The sequence below is a fragment of the Dryobates pubescens genome, chromosome 24 (genome assembly GCF_014839835.1).
Source record: "Dryobates pubescens isolate bDryPub1 chromosome 24, bDryPub1.pri, whole genome shotgun sequence".
NCBI lineage: Eukaryota > Metazoa > Chordata > Aves > Piciformes > Picidae > Dryobates > Dryobates pubescens.
The window spans coordinates 3,905,707-3,924,690 of NC_071635.1; the positions used below are offsets into that span (position 1 = coordinate 3,905,707).

General features: G+C 41.7%; 1 protein-coding gene across 1 annotated transcript in view; it reads left to right on the plus strand.

Annotated features, from left to right (window-relative positions):
• ANK2 (ankyrin 2) overlaps window positions 1-18,984 on the plus strand; it is a 158,002-nt gene that overhangs the window by 18,753 nt on the left and 120,265 nt on the right. Inside the window, exon 2 of the mRNA XM_054172469.1 lies at window positions 17,066-17,167. Within this exon, the coding sequence (XP_054028444.1) occupies window positions 17,066-17,167 (102 nt within the window). The remainder of the gene's footprint in view (window positions 1-17,065; window positions 17,168-18,984) is intronic.

Below are 18,984 nucleotides of genomic sequence, written 5' to 3' on the forward strand. Positions count from 1 at the left end.
GGATACTGCTCTACCCAGTGGTTTCCAGCAGTGTTTAGAAAGAAGAGTTTTACACAGACACTCTTTAAAAATCTATTAAATATTAAAATAAATGATGCTTTTATTTTGTAGCACTTGACAAATAAACTGACTTCCCCAGCTGCACAGCAGTTCTGCTAAGACCATATCACTTTCAATTAGCAGCTCTGACATTTTGCATATGTTAGACACTAACTGGGTTTCATCATCCTGCCTAGGATGGAGCTTCAGGGAAGAGAAGTTAGTTACAGACCATTTTTCTCTTTGAAGTTTCAGTGCAAAAATAGTCAAAGCTTGTGAATAAGGTAACTTTTTAAGAGGGGAAAAAAAAAATCTGTTTAAAACCAGCACTGTTGTTTTCAGTGTAAAGAGAGCTTTAATGTGAGGAAATTGATCAGAATAGTATTTCCTTGTGTTCCAGATAGAAGCTTCTGTGCTATTTAATATACATGCAGCACTTCTTAAAGTATCTTCACTCTTTTCCTTGCATCTTGGATTAGCTTATTGAACAAAACACTGAATCTCAGAGCAAAGCAGTTGCCCTGTTTCTGTTCATATTGCTGTTTTGCTCTTTTATCACAATTGATTAGCCTCCCTCTTTCCATTACCAGCACTGCAGATGTTACTGCTGTGTAAACAAAAGCCAGAAGGGCAATTGACATTTCACCAGGAAAACATTTAGACTTCAATAAATGTTGGGCATTAGCCTGAATAAAGTCCATTTGAGTGAATGCCATGGAATGGCAAGATCTTTTGGAAGGGAAGAATGATGTGTTTAGCATTGTTACCTCGCATTCCTCATTGAATTAATTGATTCATTTAAACTACAGTAAACCAAGAGATGCATCATGTGGAAAACTCTGTTCTGAGTATACATGAGTCATACTAATTTTCATGGGCTGTCTATGAAATACATATTCCCCCAACAAACTGATTTTACATGCAGATATGGAAATTGTGTAAAATCTGTAAGAAATCCAAGAGAAGTGAGAACTTCAGAAACCTGTAGGAAAAGGGTTGATGTGAGGTGTCTCCTAAGGCAGAGGGAGAAACCATGTGGTGCTTTCTGAGGGGAGAGCTGTGGAGCAGCACAGCAGGCAGTAGTGGGACCAGCTCTCTTCCTTCTGTATTTCAATAACGTGGACTTAAGAGACTGGGATTTTCAGTCAGCAGTGATCTCCTGCTGATGTATTCCAAAGAGAAGATAGGATGATTATCTTAGAGAAGGGGATTGAGGCCTTACTTGGATAGTCCAAATTCTGAATGAGATAGCTTCATGAAATCCTGCAAGATGGCTTAAGGCATCTGTGTTAAGGAACAAAAATTAGAGCTAATCGGGGGGCAGATACTTGATTTAGCTTTAGACTGAGCTGCCCAAGACAAATAGGTACCAATTAGAGCTTATTGCTGCAGAGGGATATAAAATCATGAAGCTCAAAAAACAGTTTACTTTTGTTGAGCTGTTTGGGGCACAAGAAGGGATGGTACACTTACAGCTGGGTGGGCATGGGTGGGTCTGAGCTGCATGCTCAACCCCTTACCCTGACACTCATGTTTTGGTGCAGGGAAAGCTTTGCTGCGTCACAGTTCTTTGGTTACAGCTGCTAATAAGATCTTGCAGTGTTAATCAAAGTGAAGTTGGGCTTGTGTTGACTGACTGGGACTCAGTGTTCTTGTGTTCTGTGAATGCATATGAGGCTGTGGCTTGGGTTGTGGGTTCCTATCACTCTCTGCACATACCATCTTCCTTGTGAGCAGCATATATGTGTGGTGTTTTCATTCTGTGAAGGGAGCTCTGGAGATCACCTAGTCCAGCTAAAGCAGCGTCACCCTGAGCAGCTTGCCCAGGCTCACAATGTCCAGGTGGGATTGGAATCTTTCCAGAGAAGAAGACTTCACAACCTCTCTGGGCAGTCTTCTCCAGGGCTTCAGCATCCTCATAGCAAAGAATGTTTACCTTGTTTAGGTGGAACTTCCTGTGTTTTGGTTGGGGCTGTTGCCCCTTGGCATACCACTGGGCATCACTGAAAGGAATCCGAGCCCATCCTCTTGCCCCCACCTGTTGATGTGCATTGTGAAGATGCCCTCTCAGGCTTCTCTTCTCCAGGCTAAACAGCCCCAGGTCTTCCAGCCTTTCCATCTCACAGAAATGCTCCAGGCCTCTCAACATCTTTGGATCTCCCATCTCCAGCAGTTTCCTGTCTCTATTGAACCAGGGAGCACATTAAAGTATTTCTCAAGGTTTTCTAGTTCAAGGAATAATTCAAGTTTGGAGTTAGTGTTGCAGAAAGGTCTATGGCACTGCTGAGTAGTAGAGGGTATCCTAAAGTGTGGGAAACAGGTGGATTCAAGAAGTGAATTACCTACAAGGAGTTTCTTTAAATTCTGCTCTTCCTCGAAGAGACACCAGGTGCTGGGATTCAGAGCAGTTGTGCAGTGTGGTACAGAGCAGGCTCTGACTTCTCTGTGCAGACAGGAGCGCTGTGGTGCTTTGGTGTGAATTTCTTTTGTATCCTGGCTTCTTCACTGCTGCCCAAACAGCAGCAAAAAAGAGCATGGGAACTCGCATACATACTGTAACATCTTCCTCCCCAAAGGCTTGGAATACTACCTCATAAGATACATGCTTTGCTAGATTATGGTGTCCTAACTATAGCTGGCAAAGCAGGAACATGTTTGCTTTCTGAGTAATTTGCCCTAATGACTTTGAACCCTTTGGACAAACAACAGTGATATTGTTAGCAGGCTCTGCAGAATGCTTATCCATTGCTCTCCCTCTGATCTCTGTGCAGATTGTTGCTTTCTGCAAGCATTACTGCAAAGGAATGCATGCTGCTTGGCTTTTGCCACCCTTCCCTCTTGTTCATTCTCTGTATTTTCTAGTAAGTTAATTTCATCTTAAACAGATTGCTGTGTCCAAGAAGATCCTAGTTGCAGCTTATGCTGGGACCTTGGTTATATGAATGTCAGCTGAATCAAGCATTTGGAGAGATTCCTTCTTATGTCTTTTTAAGTTTATAACTACATGAGAAGTTGCAACAATGTTTATCTACATAAGTGTCACAGGGTAATTTAGCTATTCTGTGTGTGCATCTCTGCTGGCTGGGCTGCTTTACCTAGACCATGCTTTTCTCAGGACAAAAGGTTCGAACAGATGATCCTTGAGGTCCCTTCCCCTGGTATTCTGTGATTCTCTCCAGTGTGTGTTCATACTTCTTGCACATCCTAGTGCCTGAGGCCTTTCAAAGGAGCTGAATGATCCCATTCTGGAATAGTCATCACTTAAGGAAAAGTTGCAGAGCTGTTTCAAATTTACCTCATGGTAATGAACGCAAAAGACAGCCCTGTGCTGATCCATAAGCCTTGAAAGGGGACTGGGGAGAGCTTGCTCTCTCCAGTTAAAAGTAGTACTGCTGTGAAGGGTGACAGTAGAAATCAATAGGATGCTATGGACAGCTGCCTGCTTCTGTATGACTCAGGGAATGTCTTTACTGTCAGTTTTGGTGGGGGCTTTGTTTGCTTGCTTTGGTTTCTTCCCACAATCCTAAACCAAAGTAGCAATAACACCCCCAAACCAAAAAGAAAAAAGGGGTGGGGGGGGGGGAACAAAAAAAGCTCAGACATGACACAGACAAGAGCTGAAGTCATCTAGCATCAGAGGTTGTCCTTTTTGTATACATTTGAGCTCCTCTGAAATAAAACCCAGGGGATATGTCCATTCAAAAGGAAGCTCATCACAGTTATTATCTACGTGAAGGTGAAATACCATGTAGCTAACAGGAGTGAAATGGTCATGGAATCTGCGCTCAACCTTTTGTCCTGCTCTGTAGATACCAGAGAGATGTGACTTGAATTAACCATCTTTTTGAGTTAAACTCAGAAGGCATTAGCAACATTCTGAAATGCAGTTCTTTATGTAAACACAGCAAGACCTGGAGCAGCAGGGATAAAAACCAAAATATTCCAAGACATGCACCAGGGTAATTCAATAACCTTCACATGCAGAGGCATTTCACTCAGTGGGACTTGAACTTGACGTGCTCGGCAGGCTGGCTGTAGCTGGAAAGCAGTGTTTCCCCAGCCCACCCCAATGCCATTTCCATGCATAGCTGGCCTGGTAGGTGTAAAAATAGCCAGGCAGTGCCTGAATTGGAAATGGGCACCGACTGCTGCTGCAGTTGCTGGGGTTTCGGGTTTGCTGTGACACAGGACAGCTCGGGGAGGGAGCCTGGTCTGAGGGGCTGGGGAGTGGAGCTCAGGGAGGATCCTCCCCCAGGATCGGCAGCTGTCCTTCGGGAGCGCTGGGACAGTCCCACTTGTAGGAGTTAGTAGCAGAACTGCTATGGGCAATGCACCAATTTGCCAGGCTTGTCATTCAGATAAGGGCATAAGTACACAAGGCATCATACAGGATTTGGATAAAATCCCTGACTACTATGGATTCATCAGTGAAGAAAGTAAAGATCCCGAAGCCCTGGTAAGTCTTGGCTGAAGAAAACAGGAATCAAAGGTCAGGTTTGTGCACGTTAGATTTGGAAAGGATCTCTTTGCTCAGCTTGAGTCCTCCCTGATGATAGCTTGCAGTATTAAGAGATCTCCTAAATGTGTCCCTGTTGAAGCTTTGCTTTTGCTGTTGGGACTGACTGTGATGAAAAATCATCTGTCACTGAGCTGTGCAGTCATTTAAGTGTTGTCAGCTACCCAGAGGTTTAGGTGTATGGGGAGAGAGCAGTGTCAGTGAAACAAGCCTGTCAAATGAATGGATGTGATCCATTATCCTGGCTTACACCGCTGCTGCAGATGATCCTGCGTCGATCATCCTCAAAACTGGAACACTGTGAGGCTTCTTTAAGTTGTTGTCTCTCAGCACACAACATTATTTTGTGTGTTTGCAGCAGAGGCAGAGTCCCACAGATCTTTATGCACTTGAAGGTCACAGCGTGAGTGGGACTGGGCACATGCAAGGGGCTTGCTGGAAGACTGGAGAGTTTAGTATGTGCTTATATCAGTAATGTCACCATTTGATTTGCAAGGCAGAAGATCATCACTGGGATAACTGCTGGTATAATGTCTATGGCAAGTGAAGTGCCTCTTTCCTCTTTTTCAGTCTTTCCCCCCCCTTCTTTTTGGGAAATTGATTATTAAAGAGTTATTTCAATCAGAATTGGCCACGAAAGGAGGTAGTATCAAACCTTCTGGCAGAACAAGAAGGCCAGAAAACCTTTAATGTGATATATCCAAATACTATGTTCTCCTATATTTTTCTCACCTCAGCATTACATTTTGCACTTGAATGAATGACTGCAGTGCATTATAGGAAATGTAGTTGAGTGACATCACTGGGAGGTTACCAGAGGCACTCCCAGCAGCAGAGCTCGTGAGAAGTTCTGCTTCATCCGAGGAAATAATTTTGGTTCTGCCTCGATTTTCTGGTGGGAAACTTTTCTGGATGAAATTTTCTGACTGCTTTTATTGCTTGTTTCACTGACAACACAGTTGAGCCAGTCCTGGAGAAAAAAAAAAATTGTCTACACTATTCCTTTGAGGTTTCAATTTTGTGTTCTAGCTCAAAGAAAGTTTTCTTTCTCCCAATAAGCGGTTTCCAGTTGCTCCAGCATTTCTGATGGGCAAATGGGAAGTCAGGAGGAGGGGTGCTGCCCAGTGTAGGGCTTTCCAGAGCGGGGAAGGGGAGAACAAGCTGCTTCTACTGCTGAATGTGTGGATTTCAACAGACATTATTGACTTTTCCTTAAGGTGAGTGGCCTGAAGCTGTTAGCAAATGGCTGGAGGTTCCCTGTGACACAAATAAGCAAACTGCAGCAGCTTTGTCTGGATGTACAGTCTGCAAGCTGCCCTTCTGCATAAGGTCAGGTCTTTGAGGAGGCAGGAGCGAGCCAAGTCAAGCAGCATGTGATCTTTGAGGGGATTTTGTTTGTGGGTTTTTTTCCTGCATTCTTTTCAGTCAGCCTTCAGAGCTTTTCAGAGCAGGCAGAGATCAGGCACTTTGATAATGTCTTTGAATCGTTTAATCGTAAAATCTCAGCTTTATATGGTTCTGGAAGGGACTGACAGGGCTGCTTTAGAATAGCTGTCTTGCTTCAGACATTACAGTGCTTGGAGATTCCAGAGGAGAACTGCTCTGTTTCCCTAAGCAGCTTTGCAGTCTCTCATTATTATTAGGATCCCATTCAAAAAAGGTTCATAAAAAAGAAGTTTAAAGAGTAGCACATCAAGCTGAATGTGATGTCTCCATGTATCCAGTACCAGATACAAGGTTCTGAGTAACTTAGTTGGTGTTCAGCCAGTTCCAACAGCAAAATTGCTTTGGATAATCTAAGCTTTTTCTGAACTAAAATCAAATAGTCTGCTGCTTCAGGTTCATCTTGCTGAGGGAATCAGAAATGTGTTGGTTTGACTCGGCTGAGCTGTCTATAGGATCGAATAGAATAGAATTAAGCAGGTTGGAAAAGACCTTTGAGATCATCGAGTCCAACCCACCACCCAACACCATCTAATCAACTAAACCATGGCACCAAGCACCTCATCCAGTCTCTTCTTAAACACCTCCAGTGATGGTGACTCCACCACCTCCCTGGGCAGCACATTCCAATGGCCAATCTCTCTTTCTGTGAAGAACCTCTTCCTAACATCCAGCCTAAACCTCCACTGGTGCAGCTTGAGACTGTGTCCTCTTGTTCTGGTGCTGGTTGCCTGGGAGAAATAACTTTCTCAAATAGTGAGTCAGATTTTGATACTGAGCTCATATTTGAAATAAAAGCAACATTAAAAAAAAAAGGGCAACTAACTATTCAGTAACCATATATTAAAGGTTTGGTTATCTTGGGGTTTTATGTGCTGAAACAGCTGATGAAACACTGGGGTTCAGCCCTTTCACTGTACATTAGTCTCCTTCTTTACCTGGATATTTAATTACACTTAAAAGAGCAAATAAGAAGGTATGATCCAGTCATGCTTCATGTTGTATTTCAGCCTACCTAGGACAGACTGCTCTCTGAGGTTGAGGACAGGGTAATTCCCAACTCTTCCTGCATCATTTGGAGGAGGAGCGCTCTCCCTGTGCCAGGATTTGGCAACGTGGACTTCTAGGTGGTTGTACAAGCCAGTGGGAGAGGCAGTGCAGGGAGCTGGCAGTGGACAAAGTTAAATTCTTCATTTACTGCTTCAGAGTCTGTTTTATCATTTGGTTCAAGTAAGATCTTTGCAATGAGTCTTGCTGACAGAGCTGGCATTGAATGCAGAGCTGCTGCATTTCAGTGACACTCATTTTGTGGGCATCTGTTTTAGTTCATCTGAAAGGAACATGAAATGATTTATTTCTGGTTGTGGTACCATTAAGTTTAAATCAATGGGTGATCAGTTAATGGTGTTTAGGTAAGGAAAGCTGTTGGAGCCTAGCATGGATGGTGTTAGCACATTTCTTTTCTTAGAAAGACGATAAGACAAGGGGGTGGAAGGGGATGAAAAATTAGGAGTGATGGTATCCTCTGTCAACGGTCTGTCATAAACTTCACTCACAGGCTAGGTTTTAGTTAAGGCTAGTTTTTATTCTATGAGATATGCTTTGAATGGCATCCTAATTCTTTCTAAAGGTGTTCTAGCATTATTACTTCTTGATTTAGGAACATGGAAACTTGCCATGGAATCCATTTAAATACTTACTAGGTGCTAAAGTTGGTACTGACACCTCAAAATCTCGCTGTATGGTGTCCAGATGATCTTACATATTTGTTCTTCTTTTAATATTATTCAAGAAGTCAGTAAAAGTGTCACAGAGAGCTAAGACTGATCCTGTGGCTCTTCTGAACATACCTGAATCCTTACTGTTTCAGGAAATGACTAATGGATACTTCTCACTCAAATGGCAGCACAGGCAGTTTTCCCATGCAACAATAGGATTTTCCTTTTCTGGTTTGGGAGTAGTTTAAAAGTCTCAGTGAAAGGCATGAAGATTTTACTAGGTTTTAGGATTACTCAGCCTGTGGTGGAGGATTTCATTCTTTAAACCCAAATCCACTGGGGTTTGGTCTTCTAGGTGTTTTGGAGATTCTGTTTTGGAGATTCACACTGATGAATACAAGTCAGCCTTGCACACATTGTTTCCAGACCGAGATTTACAGCAGAACATTTGTTTTGGAGAGTATGGATAGCCCAGTGGGACATCAGGGATTACACATGCCTGAAGTTCAGCTAGTTCTGCAGTGCTCTTCTGGGCTAGGATACTATTTCTGATGTTACTTTTCATTTTAAAATCAGATGGATCAAAAATAACTTCTGTCATGTCAAGTTCTGCGTTTGGAAGGAACACACAGCTGGGCAAAAGACTTTTATTCTATTCCTTTTCACAGCAAACTCTGCAATTTTGCCTCTGTTCTCACAAATCTTTCATTGACGTAGCAAAAGTCAGCTGGTGCCAAGTCCAGGATGGCAAATTAATGGAGGTAGTGGGAGGCCTCCTACAGATGTCTGTGGCAGCTGAGTATCATAAAGGGTTTATAACATGACATTTGCTTCTTGGCTCAAGTAAGGGTTGATTTTACAGTAGTTCTCTTCCTCTTTTGCTGTATTTGCTAATATTGGCCCAAACTCAGGAACAGAGTCAAGTGTGTATTTAAAACCCATCCTTTAGCAAATATGTTAATTTGATATATGATAATTTGGGATCAATTGGATATTGTAATAAACTAAGTGCATTCTCCAAGTGTAGCCCTTTGTCCTTCTCCTGGTTCTAAACAAAGCAAGACTGATGAGGCATTTGTACACTCCAGTGGAAAGGAAAGAGTGGCTGCAGAGCTGGCAAAAGAGTCCAACGTGTTGAAATACAACAACCAGCATCAAATGAAAGTCACTTAGGAGTAATTGGGTATTTCCCCATCAGTATCAAAAGTCTTTGTAGTAAAATAAGGAAGTGCTACAAACTGGCATGTGCAAATATTAAAATTACTGGAAGAGGTCTTTCAGTTCCACAGTTAGGAAAATACTTCACAATTAGAATACATTTGTGGTTTTAGAATGTGGATATAGCATAGTGTACTCCTCAGCCCACCTATATGTTCCTAGTTGCTTTTTTTGACATCTCTTACCATCTCCAGCCATACCAATGAAATTCATTTGTAAAGGGTACTCTAAGTCTTGTGTGTCGTTGCACACTGTGTCTCCTTTGGGTTGCAACCTCTTTGCCTACCATCAAAAAGCTTTTACCATATAATAAATACAAACATTTGTTTTCCCACCTGCTTTGGCACTGTAGAGTTCTGGGTCCTACTTTTTGATTTGAAATCAGGAATGCTTTAATCCTGGCTCATATGGGTTATAGGTTGGACTTGATGGTCTCTAAGGTCTTTTCCAACCTGGTTCGGTTCTGTTCTATTCTATTTTCTTTTCTATTCTATTTTCTTTTCTATTCTATTTTCTTTTCTATTCTATTTTCTTTTCTATTCTATTTTCTATTCTATTTTCTTTTCTATTTTCTTTTCTATTTTCTTTTCTATTCTATTTTCTTTTCTATTCTATTTTCTATTCTCTTTTCTTTTCTATTCTCTTTTCTTTTCTATTCTCTTTTCTTTTCTATTCTCTTTTCTTTTCTATTCTCTTTTCTTTTCTATTCTCTTTTCTTTTCTATTCTCTTTTCTTTTCTATTCTCTTTTCTTTTCTATTCTCTTTTCTATTTTCTTTTCTATTCTATTTTCTTTTCTGTTCTATTCTACATGCAGTGTATAGCACAAAAGCTTTTTCTTTTATAGTAGCTCTAGGCTGCCCAGCTTGGTGGTGGAGTCACCATTCCTGGGAGGGTTCAAGAAATGTGTGGACATGGCACTTTGGGACATGGTTTCATAGCCTTGCTGGTCTGAGGTTGATGATTAGACTCAGTGGTCTCAGAGGTCTTTTGCAACCAAAACAATTCTGTGATTCTCAGGTGTCATTACCACACACTTCTTGATGTGCCAAGGCCAGGGCCCATGTCCATACTGTATGCAACAGTGAGGTGAGGGCAGCTCCAGCCACAGTTCTATCGAGTGGTGGCAACTTCATTGCCTTCATGACATTCTGATTAATTGGCCTAAATACTCAAAGCACCTTAAATTATTCAGGAGCATGATAGGTACTTCAAAGAATATTTTGGTTTTCTGATTTGTAACCATTATCAGCAGCTTAGAGATTAAAATAATTAATTGCTGGATGCTCTTAGCTACATCTTGTTAGAAAATATTTAACTTGTCAGTGATCTCTGGTCTCTGAAAGCTTTTCTTCCTTTTCACAGCTTCTATGGTTCTGCTTCCTCTTTCTTGCCAAAAAAGGCTGGTTTATTGTAAGGTCAGGTGTGCCTTTTTCCTGCATAAGATGTTGTTTTGGATTCAGAGAAAGAGATGTTGAGAGTCAAAACTGCTGCTTTAGAATTGTGGCCTTTCTGGTTCAACTGTTTATTGATAAATTCTGTACAACCAGAGGTACATAGCAGGGTGAGTTAGGTCTGAAACGCCTGGACACGCTTGAGTGGGAAAAGCTGTGTGATAAAAATACTTCTTTGAAGTAAGAAAATGGGGCATGGTGTTCATCCAGGAATTTAGATACTGAAATTTCTCTATGATCTGTGATTTAATCTGTCTTCTTCCATATCTTCCAGTAAATTAATGGAAGGAAAACATACATCTTCATAAGTAAAGTACAGCACTGTTGTAGTTGTTTTCTTTCAGTATATGAACTTCATTTCATTAAAGGCTGGGAAAATGTTTCCCTTGGAGCTGTTACCTCATTGAACTGTACCAGTGTTAGATTCCTGAGCCTGTTTCTTTGCAAGTGCAAGCTTTAGCTCACATCCTGGCATGTGTATCAGAACTGCAGGCTGAGACTCTACTGTGGTAGTTTAATTAAAAGTAGAAATAAATCCCTTTACCTTCCTGCAGTCAGAGCTGCAGCTCAGGCTTGCAGTTCGTGGTATCACCGGGCTTCTGTTGTGATGCCCTATGGAGATCAGCAGCACTTTCAGCTCAATAGAAAAACAACTCAGGATCCAAAAGGTAAAATGTGAGCTGCTGGAAAACTAGCTGGCATGGCTTACAGGAACTGTTCCCTGAGGAAACAGAGTTCCTTTTGAGGTCCCATCTTTCACCTTTGGATGCTGGTTTGGGAAAAGCTACCATATTGGCAAAAAATACCCATGTGAGAGATGTGTTGGGGAAGGGTAGCACCTTCTCTGTGCCCATTTAAACCATGGATGCTTTGAACAGATGGTTTCTGAAACTGGGACAAAATGTAGTGGTAGTCTCAAGGGTAGGAGCATAAACTGACACACGAGAAAGTCCCACATGATTAAACACTGGTGGAATGTGTTTCCATACCTCTCATTCTCCCCCTGCATCTTCTAACTACTGAACAACAAGAAGAAACCACAAAACCCTGGGTTTAGATGATGTAACTTTCCTTCTGCAGTGAGCTGAGTTCTCAGCTCTACACATTACCTGGACGTAGTAAGTCACGAAACCACCACTCAGCTAAGAGCTCTTTAATGAAGAGAAAGAGCTAATAAGCCATCAGCATTTTCCTAATTGCAGAAGCAACTGTTGGACGAGGAGTGCCACACAACTCTGAAGTTTATAAATGGCATTAACCCTGTCAGGTATCTCTGCAGACTGCCAAAAACTGTCCTAATGCTGAATTTCTGTGCCATAATGATACAGGCTGGTACATGGAAGGTTTTGATTTGAGTTTCTTGATTTATATAAAGCATCCACTTTAACAGCAGGTTTTGCTTGCTTCCTGCTCAGGGCCAGCCTGTTTAAAAGATACAAATAAACAAATTTGCTCCACAAAATCATAGAATGGGACCTTAGAGAACATCTACTCCAACATCAACTCTACTAGTCTCTACTAGACTGGGCTGCTCAAGGCCTCATCCAACCTGGCCTTGAACAACACCCCCAGGGAGGAAGCATCCACAGCCTCCCTGGACAACCTATTCCACAGTCTCATCAATTAGAACTTCCTAAGATCCAGCCTAAACCTACTTTCCCTTACCTTCAAACCATTCCCCCTTGTCCTGTTGCTAGACACCCTTATGAAAAGCCTCTCTCCAGCCTTCCTGTAGGATCCTTTCAGGTATTTGGAAGGCAGCTCTAAGGCCCCCTGAAGTGTTCTCTTCTCTAGGCTGTGGTGTGTCCCAGAGTCAATGTTTGAAAGGTGTCCAAATGGGTTATTGGTATTTAAATACACACTTTAACACACATACAAACAAACAGAAGAAGTTAAATGAAGGTGTAGAACTACTCTTTGGTTAATATGCATCAGGTTTGAATTCTGGTTTTGCTGCTGCTCAATTAGTCAGCTGTGTTTTACAGATGAGAATTGTTCAGTAGGTCTCATTGTTAGACTCTGTCCTCCCATGGAGACAGTTGTGGTTATTGACAGGCTGGGGTCCCCCACTGTCTTTGAAGGGGGAAGGAACCCAAAGCCAATCTGCAGGAATCATTTTACTATAGACATGATTTCAAACAAGGCTTGGGAAGGTTTGGATAATGTTATTATGGAAACTGAATCCTCCTACTCCCCCAGTCTTTCCTTTTTAAGCATGAGGCTGGTTTTCACCAGCAAATTTGAATATGTGGAGGAATTCCGATGAGTTTGGTTCAGCATATGATGATTTCATGGTTTTATTTTTGCACATCTCTCTCAAATGCCTTTAGGAAAGAGGCACATGCTCTGTGTGGTAGGTGATGTGGTGTGCTGTGAGACAGGAGAGGCAACCAGAGTGAGGGCAGTTGGAACAGAAGGGAAGGCTTCTGAGTCTTTGAATAAAAGACTCTATTCCACACGTGATTTGATTACTGAGCTTCCCTGAGCTCTGTGTTTCAATTTCTGGCATTGCAGTTAGCAAGAAAGAAGCTGAAGCCACAGCCTCACAAATATTGTTTTTTCTTTAAAATAAATCGTATATCCACATGATTTCCTGTTTTCTTACACAGTCTGTGATAACTAGATCCTCACAAAAAACATCCTGCATTCTGCTGTGAGTGTTCTCAAAGTTATAGCATTTTTTCCCCCCACATTATAGTTTATTTGTGCTCTGAAAATTCCACTTTGTCGCTGAAATAATTTATCCTCAGTCAAAAGTTAGAGAAGAAAAGTTAAGCTAAAAGGCAGGAGCTTCCTAGAAGGTTCAATAGCACCAAATATTCCTCACAAATCTGTAGCATGGATTAGACTTGCATTCTGTCTTGAACTCGGGCTCGCTTGGTGGCTGGTTCAAGCTAAACTCTTCTCTTGTAAATCTTTCTGGTCTCTGTTGGCAGAGTGCTTGCTACTGGGAATGATCTGCAAATGTAAAACTCCTTAAGAAGCATCAGAGGTGTGTGCATAGAAAGAGAGGATGGAATAAATACTGTGTGGTGCAAAAGCTCCATGGCTTTCTCCTCTTTCTTGTCAAGAAAGTGTCTTCAAATGATAGTTTGGTGCCTGTTTGTCTTCACCAGTGAGCAAACTAGTAAAGACCCATATGCTAGGTTCTGTGCCACTGAAATGCTTCAGGAAGATAACAAAAATCTACATGTGAGGAAACAAAATGTTTCAGGAGGTTACTGAATCAACTGGGAAATCCCACAGATACAAATCATCATTTCCTAGCAAGAGCAGAGAAAATTGCTGCTGTTGACTACTCAGACAATTTGTCACAATGGATTTGAATTTGTAATGTGCTAAAGCGAGTTGAATTGCTGAGACAATAGTGCTGCCCAAAATGCTTTTCTAAAGACCTTGAAAGAATGAGGAAAAGGAGAAACTACTGATGACCTACTGAAAAATTGGAGATGGGCAGACAAAAGCAGGAAAGGAAATACAGATCTGAATACTCCTGACTTTTGAGCTTTCAAACACAGTGCTGAACCTATGGAGCATTCCATGGGACCTCTCACTGGCTTTTGTATTGGAATTTCTGTGTGAAGCAGCTGAATTTCTGCTTCATGTCTTTTACTTGGTGTGTTAAGCTTGATTTCAATGTGACATCATTCATGTCTGTGAGAAAGTATTTTGAACTAGGAGAGGCCACACTATGAAGAGGTGGGTTCAAATATATTCATTTCATGTGACATCAATACATCTTACAGTCAAGAAATTCATAAACCCCAAAGATCACGTAGGCCAGGAATCATTAGATGAAGCACCAAGATCTCATTTGGTTTTGTGAGGATTTTAGCAGTTCTGTTGCTTTTCTAGTCACAGTCAGACACTGGTATTTCAGAGTGAGACCATGCACAGCAGGAGGCACTGCTGGAATCAAAGTGTCTGCTAGGGGTAAATCACGAGGAGCTAATTCATAGAATCCTAGAATGGTTTAGGTTGGAAGGAACCTCCAAAGGTCCAACCCCCCTGCAGTTAGCAGGGACATTCTCCACTATAGCAGGTTGCTCAGAGCCTTGTCAAACCTGACCTAGAAGATCTTCAGGGATTGGGGACACAGCTATCTCCCTGGACAACCTGTTCCAGCATTCCAGCACCCTCATGGTGCAGAACTTGTTCTTAACATCCAATCTAAGTCTTCTTTATCTGGTCATCCTATCACTGCAGGCCTTTGCAAACAGTCCCTCTGCAGCCTTCTTGTAGCTCTCTTCAGGTACTGGAAGGCTGTTATGAGGTCTCCTTAGAGCCTTCTCTTCTCCAGGCTGAAGAATCCCAGCTCCCTCAGCCTCATGATAACTCCTCATGTGGACAAGAAGTTCATATTCCACATTGTGATGGATTTCCAGGTCCATGTGGTGTATCTTGAGGTCATGTGCTTTGCAGTAATTTAATTTTGAGATAACAAAAGTATGAATCAAGGAAATGAGAATCTAATTGGAAGGCTCTGCTTCCATCTTCTTAGCCAGAACAAATGGAACACAGTCACATGGTCTTAGCTGCAGTGGGAGCATCCAGCAGGAACTGAGACTGAACAGCTTTAGTCTTTCATGTTACTCTATGTAAAAGAAAAGCAAATGATGATTGATTCACCCCTAATAAAGCAGAAGTTGTCTGTATTCATTTGCAGCATCATTCATCCTTAACTTTCAAACAGTATAACATGGAAGCTTGGATTGGTGACTTATTGTAGAAGTAGTGAAATAGTGGGAAGAAAAATAGGGAAAAAGAAGATAAAATGTGTATCCTGTTGAGGGCAAAGATGCTGTTCCCATTAATTTCAAGAGTGTCTGGATTTACCCCTGGTCTGCTGGAATATTTGTTCTTGGCTGATGCCTTTACCAAGACAGCTGATTGCTTTTTTCAAGGACATTTAAAGATTAAAATATAATTTGGTGCCTTTATGCACACATGCAGCTCACAGGAGGTGCTGCAGTGATAAGAGCTAGCCTTCAATCTTCAGAGGGATCTCTTTCAAGTACCTGTCAGCATCAGCTCCTGTGTCAAGCCTCATCTCAGTGCTCATCTGACCGAAGCCTGGAGCTATAGAAGGATTCTGTCACCGTGAATTCCGGTGCCACCTTCCCTTTCACCCCCCAGAGCACGTTTAGAAAGATGGGCTGCTTTCTTAATGGTAGAAGATGTGGGAAATGTGCTGAAGTTTGCTGAAAGGAATTTAAAAGGCAATATTTTTGTCTTGGCATGTAGTGCAGTTGTAAGAAGCATGGTTGTGATGACATCCATCTGTTGCAGATTAAAATAGGCTGGAATCGGGGATTGTGAAGCGAGTCAGTACAGCGTGATAAGTCGGGTGACCAAAATAAACGCCCTGAAATACATGGCTTTGTTGAGCAGCATTAGTAAGCTCAAAGTGGGAGGCTTTCAGGACATTCTGTTTTTTCCCCTGGTATCTGATGTTGTGTTAGTAGCCAGTTTACCTGGGTGCAGGATTCCACGTGGGTGAACATCGAAGTACAGGCTGGTTTCAAACAGCCAGTGTAATTTTGTGTCATGATTGTAGATGAGGGCAAGAGGGCTCACACATTTCACACTCCCTTGCTTACCAGTACAGCCCACCAGCAGCTGCAAAAGGAAAACACAAGGTGGTTTTATTTTTAACCTATAAATGCTAATGAGGCTTTAATTGCCAGCATCTGAATGCAGGAGTGAGCGTGTCTACAACGTGATCCTGGATTTAGGGCCTCTGGTTTGAGTCCTTCATCCGCTTTGTTCTGTGGTTAGCTACCCCTGCAGTGCTGCCCTGCTTTGGAGGACCCTTTTTTCCCTTTAATATACCCCACTTGTGTGGCACAGGTGATAAAATAGCTCCACAGGACTTGTTTGCTATTGGATATTGTGTTTCCCCAGGATGTACCCGTGTGTAAGCTGGTCTGTGCAAGAATGTGAGCTGCACTCATGGCACTTCTTATGCCAAGTACAAATCCAAAGCCAATGGATGGGGTTTTTTTCTCTTTTCAGTATAGCCAAGAGCAAGATCAGCCAATTACTTCCTGAATTTTGAGCATGTATAACTCCATAAAATTTGCTAGTGAGTTGATGCATATTTTTTCTTGCTGCTATTATCAATTCCACTGATTATTATTATTTTAGTTTTTAATTATTGATTATTTTTGTATTTTGAACTTCAGCATTTATTGTACTATTTTGCTCACTTAAACAGGTCTACAGTTAAGAGGGGGAGGGTCTTTTTACAAGGGCTTGATGTGAAGGAATGGATTGAAACTTGAAGAGGGGAGACTTTGAGTAGATATGAGGTTGGTGAGACACTGGAACAGCTTGCCCCAGGAGGTTGTGGATGCCCTCTCCCTGGAGGTGTACAAGACCATGATGGACAAGGCCTTGAGCAGCATGGTCTAGTGGAAGGTGTCCCTGCCCATGGCAGGGGGTTGGAACTAGATGGTCTTTAAGGTCCCTTCCAACCCAAACTGTTCTAGGATTCTTTTGTGCCAGAACTGCTGAAGCATGTGTATGCTAATTAATGCAGATGGATTGCAAAGTCTGTTGTCTTCACAATTTTATTCTCTTGCAGCATAAACTGTGGAAACCTCTTGCTGGGAATGAAGTTGTGCTTGCTTTTCAACAAGAGCTAACTAGAGGCTTTTTTCCTTTTCTTGTTTTGCAGTCTGACAGCAATGCAAGCTTCCTCCGAGCTGCCCGAGCTGGCAATCTGGACAAAGTAGTGGAGTACCTGAAGAGTGGAATCGACATCAACACATGTAATCAGGTAAGGTATTTGAAGGACAGAAGTTTGCCAGAGCAAGTTGTAAGATCTGCCCCTCAAACCCTTGTTTTATGGAGCTGGATGACTTCATGCAGATGTTTTGATTCACCTCAAGCTGTTTTCAATCTTGTTCTGCAGTGATGTCCTTCTACAGGAAGTTGATAATGTCTGTACAGTTATGCTGCTTCCTAGTAAAGCTTTGTGTGAGCCTTTTTGGGTTCACCTTTCTTCCTGCAGGTATATGGATATAAGCTAGTGAAGTACCTATAATCAAAACTTCAGGTGTACTTTGGTAGTCTAACACTAATAGACCTGCTGTTGTGAAGTTCCACATCTAATGGCTGCTCCAGTTGTACAGCTACAATAGAATGAGATTGAATTCTGTCCAAGCAGGGGACTTGTAATCTGGTTTTCTTTCCCATACTGAGACTCTCTCAATCTGGTATTTATCTGGAGAAGTGGGACTGTGCCAACACTGATATTTTTTGCTCTGTTAGTTATTGCTGTTTATCTGTTGTAGCCATTTATTAATTGTAATGAGGCATGGTCAGGTAATGAGTGTTCCTCCTTCTAATGAAAGAGAAGCCTTTCTCTAGAGAGCTTGCATTGCAAATTGGAGTTGAGGAGCAATAGGTGTTGCAACAAATTGACAGATGAGCAGAGAATGGCAGTGAGATGATTGTGATTAATAAATTCCAGAGCCTGCCAGCTGTTAGGTTCTGGGCAAAAAAAATGTCTGAAGGCTAGTGTGGGCTGACATCCTTGGCAGACTGAGGGAGAAAGCCATGGATGAACAATTACATCCTTTGCTTGTATGTGAAGATGTGGAGAGCCTGGGGTTTCTATCACACCTGGAACAAGAGCCCTCTTCCTGGGCACACTCTCATATGTTATTAATAGCAATAACTTACAAGAAATTACAGGTTGATATTTGTAACAACTTTTTACTATTTTTAAAGAAGTCATCCTTGCCCAGTTTGCAATCTGTTGGTACATCTCTCTCCAAAATGGAGACATTTGGTCTGTTTCCAGTTTTGTGCTTAGTTTTCAGGGCCTGTTGTTGCTTGGCTTACTCATTAAATTAATGTGAATATTGGTGGAATGGGATAGAAATGGAATAATTCACACTAAAGAGAGCAGATGCTAGTGAGATAAATCAGTACATTTGGGCATTAGCTGTGATTTTTATCACTATACATTCTGTTTCCTTACTATTCTGTTTCCTTACTATTCTGTTTCCTTACTATTCTGTTTCCTTACTATTCTGTTTCCTTACTATTCTGTTTCCTTACTATTCTGTTTCCTTACTATTCTGTTCCCTTACTATTCTGTTCCCTTACTATTCTGTTCCCTTACTATTCTGTTCCCTTACTATTCTGTTCCCTTACTATTCTGTTCCCTTACTATTCTGTTCCCTTACTATTCTGTTCCCTTACTATTCTGTTCCCTTACTATTCTGTTCCCTTACTATTCTGTTCCCTTACTATTCTGTTCCCTTACTATTCTGTTCCCTTACTATTCTGTTCCCTTACTATTCTGTTCCCTTACTATTCTGTTCCCTTACTATTCTGTTCCCTCACTATTCTGTTCCCTCACTATTCTGTTCCCTCACTATTCTGTTCCCTTACTCTTAAGATATATTACATATACATAATTCATATTATAAGCAAGAACTTTGTACTATTTTAACCATTCTCTTCTGCATTTCTGGTGCCTCTTTAACTTCAGTGGTTCAGTTCTAAAGAAGACTTGTTTGGTCTGTTGGTTGCCCCAAAGCCCAAATGCTACCTTGGGCACCATAAAATTTTAAAAGGAATTAT